Source organism: Otolemur garnettii, unplaced genomic scaffold (assembly GCF_000181295.1).
Source record: "Otolemur garnettii isolate 467f Iridium unplaced genomic scaffold, OtoGar3 scaffold00003, whole genome shotgun sequence".
NCBI lineage: Eukaryota > Metazoa > Chordata > Mammalia > Primates > Galagidae > Otolemur > Otolemur garnettii.
In genome coordinates, this window is record NW_003852398.1 from 6,131,444 (window position 1) to 6,143,606 (window position 12,163).

A 12,163-nucleotide genomic window follows, 5' to 3' on the forward strand; every position below is an offset into this window, starting at 1 on the left:
TATATAACCACCTACACATTCATATGAATGATAAAACATAACTAGAGTCCAGAAAGAGAGAGGGAAGAAGAGAGAGAGAGAAGGGAAGGGGGGAGATTGGGAGGAAGCAGGATATTTGAGGGGACCTCACCTAACGTGCATAATGCAATGATACACTTCAAACTATTAAGAATAGAGTATAAATGTCTTACCACAAATAAGTAAGCAAGGAGATGGTTATGTTAATCAGTTAGATGTAAGCATTCCACATTGTATATCAAATCAGCACATTTTACCCCAAAATGCATTAATGTATACAGTTATGATTTAATAAAAGAGAAAATAATTAGAACTATACGTATTATATGATTAAATCTCAAAAACAATATTTATATAAAGTTAACAGTACTACATTTTGTTTATAAATATACAGAAATATGTAAAAAGAACAAAATCATGGATGAGAATAACACTAAATTTAGGATATGTTTACTCTTGGGCAGGAAGTGAAAGGAACAGAATCAAAGCAGCAACAGGACCATGTTTAATTAAAAAATAGACAGATCTCAAGAAAATGCAGCAAAGCATTAAGACTTAAAGCTGGATGATGGGCATGTGAGTGTTCATTACATTATTCTTTCCAGCTTTCTAATGAAGAAAAGAATACTCTTGGTGGCAGTATGAAAAAAGAACTACGGAGGGGAGCGGCAAAATAGAAACAAAGAGGGCAGTCAGAATACTTTTGACATCTAGTGAGACATTACAGAAGCTGACCTGAGAGATAGTTCGAAAACAGTCAGCAGGATTAAGTGGCAGATCGGACATGAGAAGTTAAACGCAAAGGGGCAATTCTGGCTTCAATGTAATTCTTCCTTAAAATAGGGAAGTAGGAAGAGAGGGTTTTAAAAGATAGTGAGTTCCTTTTTGGAATAAGTTTGAAAGACCCATTCAATATTCCTGTGGAAAAATTCAATAGAAAGCAAAATGCAAAGGTGTAATAGCACAGGTTCTGGAGTCAAGTACCCTGGGTTCAAATACAGTTAATCACATTAATTAACCACTCCAAACCACAGTTTTCATGTCTATAAGAAGAGAAGATATTAATAAAAATCACTATTTTCATAGCATTTTTATGAGAATGAAATTAGATAATGCCTCTCAAGTTCTGATCAAAGTATTCAACACAGACATCATTCTAAATATATATGGTTACTACTGACAAACACTTCTTTGTCACTAATAGAACTTATTTCTATCAAATATGCCACTTAGAACTCTTCAGTGATTCTACTTTTGTGACTTAAGCACTGATTTCTACAAATTATATTCTGCTGTCTAGACTGGCTTTTATAAAATTTTCAAGATACCTGATACTATACCTTATTTAGAACTGCTGAATAATTTCACTCATCAGCATCATCTCCCAAGTCAAGAATATACTCTTTATCATTTGAAAGTATTATACACAATATCTCAGTCTGATTCCTATAGAATTCTGAGAGAATTCCCTCAGAACTCTTTTTATATTTTTTATATATCTCCTTTTTTTTTCCCACTAGTTAAGTAGAAAACATAAAAGCAATACACCAGATTCTTGGGGATGGTAACAACAAACGGGACAGAAATTGTCCTAACCAAAATTATACTCTATGCTACATACATGTTTTACTAACACAACAGAGTGTAATAAACACTACATACATGTTTTACTAACAAATACTTACAACAAAGTGTAATAAACAGGATAAATAGGGTACTATAGAACACAGACAAAAAGAACTCTCCCAGAATTTGAGAGTTAAGAAGGGTATCCTAAAGGATAGGTCATCTCTGATGTGAGAGTAGCAGAATAAGGCACAAAAGTGAAAGCAGTATTTTAAAAAATAGTGTCTGAAGCAAAATGTTTTCTTCTAACACTTAGTACCAAGAGCACAGAATGCTAAGGAAGCTAACAAAAGTTTAAGTTTAGCACGCATAAAGTATGCAGTGCAAGTACATGTACAGAATACTGAAGCATGAAGCTCAGACATATGCAGAAAAGAGATTACAAAAAACCTTTTAAGTCATACTCTACATGATGAAATTAAATGAGATAATGATTAAGAGAGGTTAGCACAGTTCCTGGTACAAAGTAAGTGTGCACTAATTGTTTAACATTATTCACTAACTACTATCTAATACTCTCCCTCTCCTAGGCAGTATCACTTGAGTCCAGGAATTCGAGGCTATTATAAACCATGATCCTGCCACTGCTTTCTAGTGTGGGCAACAGAGCAAGCCATTATCTTACAAAAACGAACTGATAAAGAACCCAAAACCCAAATCAAAAAACTCCCACAATTTGGAATCACACAACACCCTCACCAAGAAATATTTTTCTGTTTGCCAGAAAAATAGTATATATAATACTTACTAAATGTCTTAAAGAATCTGCCCTTTCATTAGTAAAATGGAAACTGTAATACCAATCTTGTAGGTCTACTGTAAGGAATAAAGTGAGCATGATGAGTTCCTACAAGAGTGACCCGCCCAAAAAATGGTTCCTATTAAGACAGATTGGCAGACAAGCCAGAGAAATTAAAAAATGAAGATTTAGCACCTATGACTCAGTGAGTAGGGTGCTGGCCCCATATACGGAGGGTAACGGGTTCAAATCCGGCCCTGGACAAACTGCAACAAAAATAAATAGCCAAGCATTGTGGCGGGCACCTGCAGTCACAGTTACTCAGGAGGCTGAGGCAAGAGAATTGCCTAAGCCCAAGAGCTAGAGGTTGCTATGTAAGTTGTGATGCCAGGACACTATACAGAGGGTGACAAAGTGAGACTCTGACTCTTAAAAAAAAAAAAGGGAAAATTTAGTGGCTCAGCGCCTGTCGCACAGTGATTACGGCGCCAGCCACATACACTGAGGGTGGAGGGTTCCAACTGGGCCCAGGCCAGGTAAACAACTGCAACAAAAAAATATCCAGGTATTGTGGCAAACACCTGTAGTCCTAGCTACTTGGGAGGCTGAGGCAAGAGAATCGCTTAAGCCCAAGAGTTTGAGGTTGCTGTGAGCTATGATACCACAGCACTCAAACAAGGGCAATATAATGAGACTCTGTCGCAAAAAAAAAAAAAAAAAAAAAAAAGTGGGAAGATTTAAGCACATTTTGACGTTATGTGACAGCAATGCCTTAGAAATAAAGTCACCTTAGGACTAACTCCCTTTGGTAATAGGATAAGATGCATGCACTGAAACTACTAAAATTACAAGAACATGAATCAATATCATGCTCATGATGTGTTTTATTTCCTAACACACATGCTTTTTCAAAAGAGAAAAACTAATATTCTACACTTTTTTCACAATTACTCTGTATTAAAAATTTTACATATATACACACATACATAAAAGTTTTGAAAAAACCTTCCGTAACCCCCTTGTCCCAAAACAGCTAGTTTCATTTTACATATTTCTTTCCAACTAACTTTAAAAACAATAATTAGAAGGCTTTTCTACTCCATATTATACTGTTCTTACTTGAGACTCAAACTAAATAGATATTGGATCTGTAATGGTTCAGAGTACTTACTTTTGCAAAAGCAAAAGAACAAAATCTCTGGGTACATTAAACAAGACAATTTAACATAATTAAATTTATATTCAACCTTCAAGAAGCACATCTGGGATTTAAAAAGAGGCACCCTGTAAAAATTTTATAGCATGTAATTTTTGTCTCATTCTAATTTATCTTACTGACAATCTAAAACATTTACTTCTAGCTACTCTTTTAAAATTCTTCCAAGTGAATCTCATTCAGCACCTCTAAAATCTAAGGAAAGTTTACTGATGTTAAACTGCAATAAAATATCATAATATTTTGAGTAGGGAAGTATCAAGCTATATCACTTCTTTAACAAGTGAAGAAAATTTTACCTGGGATAAAGTAAAAAATGATCTTAAAACCAAACAGGTATCACTTCACACTACAATTATTATTACCAGAAAATCATAAATGAACTAAAGGTTAAGTTAAATTTCCTAAAATAAAGAAACTCAATTCACTATAAAAAGCTTACTTTAGAATTTTCAAATGTAAAATCTTTCAACCTTACTAAAACTATAAATTCAAAGGAGTTAGGACTTTTTACAGAGAAGAAATTTACTACTACAGAAAAAAGAAAAAAATTCTCATGAATCTCAGTGTCTTAAGTACCACTAAATATCTGCATAGAGTTCACACAAATCTCTGTAACAATCCCTCACTATACCTCAAGATCAAGTCACTTAAATTTGGTGATGCTAAACATCAATTATTATACTATGAGCATTTCCTACAATATGGTATTTAGGTGCAGTCTCGGAAGGAAAGATTCTCCTAGTCCTCATTATTTAACATGTAAAAATGCCAAGGAATGAGTAAATTATACTGAAAACCACATAAATAAGTATTCAAAAAAATACCAGAACTACTAAAACAGGGTAAAATTTCTATTTTTAGTCTTGAAATATAATATAAGGTAAAATCCATTAGTATTTAAAATAACTAATGACTACCAATGTAAAAAATACTACCTTTGTCAACCAATCTTCAAAGAAAATTGTAAATCTAGGTATCGAACAAGCCAATTAATCATACTGCATTTCAATACCAATTCATTAACTGATAAAATACACTTCTCGTGAAGAAATTTCTCGAATATATCATTTAGCTTAAGGCTGTCGAGCATACATTTTTTCTTCTCCGATAACATTTTTAGAAATCTCTAGTAAACCTACCTTTGAGGTTCTTTGAAGTTGATCACCAACATATGTTTTACGAAACTGATCCAAGAACCACAGAATTGCAAGCTCTATTTTCTCATTTGAAGACTGAGGCAATCCACTATCCATTAAAGATATAAGCTGAAAAACTCTTTTCATAAAAGAAAGAAAAAAGCTTCAGTACAAAATCTTAGAAAGACAACAATAAAACATTTATCATAAATTCAATATATAATCACTGTAAACATGAGAAAGTACAAACGCATATACAAAATATATTTTTTAAATCATCTGAAATCCTACCACTGAGACTTCAATTTAGACTGACCTTCTAGCCTCTTTCCCTAAAACATATGGGTGAATACAAACCTGTATGTAATACAGATATTATTTTACTAAAGTTTTAGGGATAAATGCACAGCAGACATATATACAAGTATTATACATGGACATTAGTAAATATATGTATGCGTAAGTTTTTAGTATAAGAATAATGGTACTGAATATATAGTTCGGTATTTCACTTTTTTATTTAACCTTGTGTTTCTAAATAATTAAATATTTGGGGATCACATAACTCAAAATTTTACTGACACGCCTATAAAAGTTACATCTTAAAAAGTAATAAAATTTTGCCTAACATAACAAACATCTTAACACCTTTTGTTAAGATAATCTTAACAAAACAAGAAAGTTTCTAGTAACAAACTATTAGTTATTACCAGAAATCCATGAATTTTCTATTTATTAGAAACTATTATTAGAAAATCATAAATGAATAGAAAGTTAAGTTAATTTTTCCAGAGAAAATGTTTAATTCAATATAATATAAAGCTTACTGAAGAATTTCAAGAAAGAAATCCATAAATATTACCCATTTTAAGATTTTCTAATGGAGGCTACCAAGCGCTTTGCATTAACAAAATCAGCACATCATAATAATTTTTTTTAAGAGAAAGAAGTAGAGGGTATTGAGAAAGCATCAGCCTTTTATAATTTGTACAAAGACAGCTATGCCTAGTCCTGACACACCCAGTTCCTTCCAACGTATGCATTCATTGTTAACAGTTGTCATTGTCCAACGTTTGTACGTAGGTACAAGCAAATATGACTACTCTTCTACCAACTCTTGTGAACACATGGAGCATACTACACATACGGTTCTACTCCTAGCTTTTTTCTACTTAAGTATCTCTTAGAAATCTTTCTATAACAAACATAAAGAGATGTCTCATTCTGTTGTGCAGCTGCTTAACAGTCCATTACATGAATGTACCTTGGTATTTTCAAACACTCCTCTACTGACAGACAGTAAGATACACAATTTTTTTGCTGTTAAAAAAAATTGCAATTAACAATCTTGTACCATGTCATTTTACATATCTATATTTATAATACAGATTCCTATATTATATTATATTGTGGCACAAACCGTATAAACTGTTATCGTTTCAACAGCTAAAAATAAATTGTCCTACATAAAAATTGAAATAATTTATACTCCTACCATCACTTCAGGAGAGTGCTTATATATATGCAAATAATTCAGTCTGCTATGAAATTTTAGAATTTCTGGAAATCTGAAAAACAGTACCTCATATATATCTCTTACATGCATGAGCTTAAAAGTCTTCCATGTTTTTTAGGCTATTAAGTATATCCCTTCTGGTGCCCTGCTGGGCCACGTCCTTTGCCATTTTTCACCACTGGGTTGTCAGTTTATTACTGATTTGTACACATTATTTATATACTATATTAGAGAGCTGACCTCTTTGCCTATAATTGTACTGACTTTAATTAGCTTTATTGTTTTTCATTTGTTTCTTAAATTTGATTATAGTTTTTTTAAGGCCCTGCAGAAGTTTTTGTTCTATTTCTTCCACAGAAAAAATTTTAACCAGTGTTTTTCTTTTATAGATTTTGCATAATGGCAAGCAAGGTCTTACCTGAGTCTAAGGTATTATGTTTCATTTCTTTTTTACTTTTACCTGTATGACATGATTGGGTTTAACTTTATATATAGTGTGAGACAAGGATCCACTAGTATTTTTGCCAGATGGCTACCTAGTTGTTTTAATATTAGTTCTTTCTTGTATAGTTTATCTTTTGCTCACCATTCTGAAGTACGTGTTACCATATCCAAATATACTAGGATTCATTTATGCTATCAGATTATTTATTGGACCTTTTATTCCTTTCCACAATCCATCATGCTAAATATATCTTGACCAGTATTTCTAGTAATATTAAATAATTTTCCAAAGCACTGTTTTTAATGGTTAAATAAAACTAACACTATGTCAAAATTTAACTCATCTCATTTTGAATAAAATTTCTTATTCCCATATGAAACATAACTTCTATCCTCTCTCTACTCCCAAAGATGTCTAGAAACAAAATGTCTAGGTAGACAACATACGAGCTTTTTAAAAAACTTTGTGAATACTGTCAAAGCATTAAGAAAAAATTATTTTAAGAAGCATTTTTATAGTGATTATTTCCTATATTTTAAAATTCAGCTACTTATTTAAAAGTACATTTCACTTACCAAATATCCTTAATACCACTAAGATTTATGGAGAACTTCCTAACAAATTAGATTTAAGAATTTGATTGCCATAATCAGATTTTGGGTTTTATCCCTACAATGTATCATTTAGCTTAAGGCTGAAAGGAGGGACAAAGATAACTTTAAAGACTATGTACCATTAGCAGATTGCTGAAGTAAATAAATTAAATAAAGATACAAAAGCAAACTTCATCTCAGAATCCGGGTGATTTGTCAACTGACTTAAATTATGTATATCTTACTTTTAAGTTATTTATTAGGTAGGACCTCCCTTTTACTTTTTTTTTTTTTTTTGAGACAGAGTTTCACTTTGTTGCCCTCAGCAGAGTGCTGTGGTGTCACAGCTCACAGCAACCTCAAACTCTTGGGCTCAAGCAATTCTCTTGCCTTAAAGGCCTCTCCAGTAGCTGGGACTACAGGTGTCCACCACAACACCTGGCTATTTTTAGAGAGGAGGTCTCACACCCATAAACTCAGGCAATCTGGCCGCCCTGGCCTCCCAAGTGCTAGGATTACAGGCGTGAGCCATTGTGGCCCTTTTTCTACTTAAGTTCTTTGTTCATTCTATGAACTTTCTCTTGTTTACTTCTATTTCCTTTTTACAGTACATATTCCCAAATGCAAAGAAGATGTGAAACAAAAAGACAGTCTGTTGGAGGTGCCTTTATAGTTCATATTAAGCTGGTGATTCACATTTGCTTAAGAGGGAATGATGTCCCCAGCAGGACAGAAGGAAAGAATATTCAGCAGGGTGCAAGACCCATTTGTCCAAGCAGTTTTGGTAGTTGTATAAGTTCAGCTGCAAGTGCCTGAAATCCAAAATAACAATGGCTTAAAATAATATAAACATTTCTCTCTCAAGGAAAGATCTAAGACAATGCTCAGGGCTAGCTAGTGCTCCGAGATGTAGGTGTATCAGAGGCCTAGGTTCCTTTTATCTTGTTACACTTGCCTCCCCAGGCACTTTGTGGTCTAAGGTGTCTTCTTTAGGTCGACCCATTAAGTCCACATATGTTGCATACACCATGTTCATTTATAATCCAATTGCTCAGAACATAATCATTTGACCATACTACAGTGTAAGGCAGGGTAGTAAATCTGGTCTTTATTCAAGGGGTGGCCATCTGCCCAACAAAACAGTCAGCTATTTTATTACTACAGATGACCACAGTGCCCTTCAAAGATCTGTGGCCACCTCTAACTCGTGCACAAGACCAACACTTACACTATATACATATCGGTTAAATATCCCTTAGCCAAAATGTTTGGGACAAGTGTCCCAGATGTTGAATTTCTCAGAATTTGGCATCATACTGGTTGATCATACCTAATCCAAAGATCTGAAATCTGAAATGCTTCAATGAGCATTTTCTCTGAACATGACCTTTGCGCATCATGTTGGTGCTCAGAAAGTTTCAAATTTTAGAGCATTCTAAATTCCAGGTTTGCGGCTTAGATCACCCCCAGTTTCAATTTATTTGCCTATAACTACTTTTCCTTTGTCTTAAATTATTTCTGGTAAAAAGTATGGAGGGAATAAAAAGATAAATCATGGACTGGGCATGGTGGCTCATCCCTATAATGCTAGCATTTTAGAAAGCTGAGGTAGGAGTATCACTTAAATTATTTATTAGGTAGGACCTCCCTTCTACTTTTTTTTTTTTTTTTTTTTTAGGGAGTTTAAAACCAGCGTAGGCAACACAGTGAGAACTTAACTCCACAAAAAAAAAAGAAGAAGAAGAAGAAGAAGAAGAAGAAGGAGAAGAAAAGAAAAAGAAAGAATTAGCCAGACGTCATGGGGTACACCTGTAGTCCCTGCTATTCAGGAAGCTAAGGCAGGATGACCACTGAGTCCAGGACTCTAAGGTTACAGTTAGCCTTGTACTTTAGCCTGGGCAACAGAATGGGACCTTGTCTCCAAAAATAAATAAATAAATAAATAAATAAATCATTACACAATTCTCACTGAAGTATAACCATGCCACTTTAAATACAAAAAATATAAAGAAATGAATTTTAGAGAACTATTTATTTTAGATTTCCCTGGATATCCAATTAAATAAGTATTTATTCAGTCAACAAATATTTGAGGGCCTACTGTATAACAGGTATATTCAGTGTTCAGTGAGCAAAAAATACATATCCCTAGTCCTCTAGAAATCTATAGTCAATCAAGGGAAAGATAATAAAATAATTACAGAAAAGAAAATGACAAGTGCTATAATAAAGAAATTAGCAAGGATTACTAATATTCTGTAATAGAACGGGGCACAGATGGTGTTGACAGAGAGGGGAAAGCATGGATAAACATCTAGACAAGGGAAAAAATGGCTCAAGTGCAAGCATAGTGTTCAATAAATACAACTATAATGCAGTCAATGGCAAGAGATGAGCCTAATGAAATAAGCAGGATCATGAAGAGCCTATGACTTTAATCCCCAAAACAGTGTACAGTCATTGCAGAGAGTAAGCAAAGCACTAACATAATTAGATCTATACTTTAGAAGGAGAATCGGGGCTAGGAGTGGATGGTAGGAATGAGTTTAATTTTAGACACTGAAGTAGAGGTGCATGTGGAATAGAACATCACAGTGAAACAGTCCAATAGAAGTTTGGAAGTCAGAAGAATTACTAAAAGAAAATAGAATCACTGAGCAATGCAGAGGCCCCAATTGAGGTTTAAAACAACATATCTATTGACAGGGCACCTATCCACACAAGTATGCAGTTTCTTTTATTATCACTCACCTAATTAGAGAAACTGCTAAATTCCCTGAGGGCTAAGATTCTGCCACACATATATGGAAGACAAAATATGCCAAAAAACAAAACAAAGCTTATTATTCCCTTATTCTAGTGGAATAAACAACATCAAGAAGTACTAAGTACTAAGAAGAAATACAAAGTACCTCTGCCACCCAAGACAGCAAGACCAACCCTCACCTTCCCCCTTGTCAGCCTACTCAACATAAAGATGATGAGAATAAAGACTTTCAGGATGATCCATTTTCATTTAATGAACAGTAAATACATTTTCTCTTCCTTATGATTTTTTCAATGACATTTGCTTTTCTTTAGTTTTCTTTATTCTAAGAATACAGCATATAATACATATAATATATAAAGTGTGTTAATTGACTGTTTATATTAGTGATAAGACTCCTGGTCTTGAGACAATTTCCAAGGTCCAGAGCATTCAGTGTCTAAAAAAAACACATACCTCAACCTATACAACATAAGTAGTTAAATTTGGTGGTGGGGGGGGGTGAGTGGGAGGAGTCAAAAGTTCTATGTTAACTGTGTAGGAAGTCACTGCCCCAATCCCCACGAGCATTGTTCAAGGGTCAACAAACATCTGGGTGAAAGCAATTCTAGCAGAAGAAAGAAAAGTGCAAAGGTCCTAAACTGAAAGCATACTGATAATACTCAAAGAATAGCAAGGAGGCCAGTGCGGTTGAGTCCAATGGGAAAGGATAGAAATTGAGGTCAGAAGTAGCATACAATGCTCTGGACCAGTAGTTCTCAACCTTCCTAATGCCACGACCCTTTAATACAGTTCCTGTGGGTCATGACCCATAGGTTCAGAACTGCTGCTCTGGACCCTGAAAACTGTCTCAAGTATGACAGGAAGCCACTAGTGGCTTATGAACAAGGGAAAGGAGAGGAATATTATCTGAGTGGAAAGAAGTTAAAGTCATCCATATGATGGCAGGGTTTGGGAAAGAAAGCAAAACTCTGAGCTAGTTGTCAAAGACAAGAAAGGACTGGGAGATGAGCAGGTGAGAGAAATAAAGAGATAAAGAGGACGGCGTAGCTGACTAAGACAAACCTGAAAGAAACAGGTACTCTACCACCACTATTAAAATAAGAAAATACATGATGAATAAGACAAACCACCTGGGGAATCTCTCATGAGACTTACAGTCTACTCATGATGAAACTAAATGAAACTAAAATGACTATAAAATTATCTTTATTTAATTAGAATTGTGGGCCTGAGTACAAATATATTATCTGCTATATTATCTGCCGGGTTAAGGTAGCCTATTTAAATATGTCAAAGTAACAAGTTTTAATTATAATTATAAATTATGACAATGCTAGGAGCCTTTATGAATAATAAACTTATATGCAAAATAGCACAAAGACTTTTAAAGATGTCCCAGGAAATGGACAGTTAATATAACATTATAACATACAGAAGTCAACAGTTTTACGGTTCCATTTACTTGAAATTTCTTTATATAAAAGTAACATTTTGCAATTTTACCTAAGACATCATTTGGAATTTAGAATCTCAATGTTCTAATATTCATGTTGTTTCCGACAAAGTTTGTGAGTCCTACAATATCTTCCACCTTGAATTTGCTTGGCTCTGCTTGTACAACCACCAACCCTACCATCACCTCTCACCATACCCCTGGTCTCCACCACTCACCCTGTAGCCCCAGTGAAGATTCACACAGCTCCTGCAATTATAAATCCTCCCAAGGTAGAAGAAAGGCAAGCCACAGCTCTAGTCCACACCTCCAACTAAGGTGAACCAACAGAAGCTCTGGCTCCCCAGCAGTTCCCCAAAGAAGCCAGGCAACATAACAAAGGAGTGTGAAAAGTTAAACACCCAGGGGTAGACATCAACTAGTAAGAAATGAAATACACAAAGAAAATATCAAATAAACTGATTGCCCTCACTCCCCTTTACCATGGGCTGCTCTGAAGCACAGTAGTTTCATCTACTCTCAAGGAAAATTTTCTGTAAAAGCAAGCAAAGAGCTACGTTTTCCTACTAATGCACCATCTTATACAGTTATTCTTATTATTTTGTTTGTTTGTTTGTTTGTTTTTTTGAGACAGAGCCTCAAGCTGTC

The 12,163-nt window shown here is 34.3% G+C and overlaps 1 protein-coding gene across 1 annotated transcript in view; it reads right to left on the reverse strand.

The window, feature by feature from the left end:
• Window positions 1-12,163, reverse strand: part of RANBP17 (RAN binding protein 17) — a 417,598-nt gene that overhangs the window by 319,380 nt on the left and 86,055 nt on the right. The window contains exon 13 of the mRNA XM_012806634.1: window positions 4,742-4,875. Coding sequence (XP_012662088.1) covers window positions 4,742-4,875 — 134 coding nt within the window. The remainder of the gene's footprint in view (window positions 1-4,741; window positions 4,876-12,163) is intronic.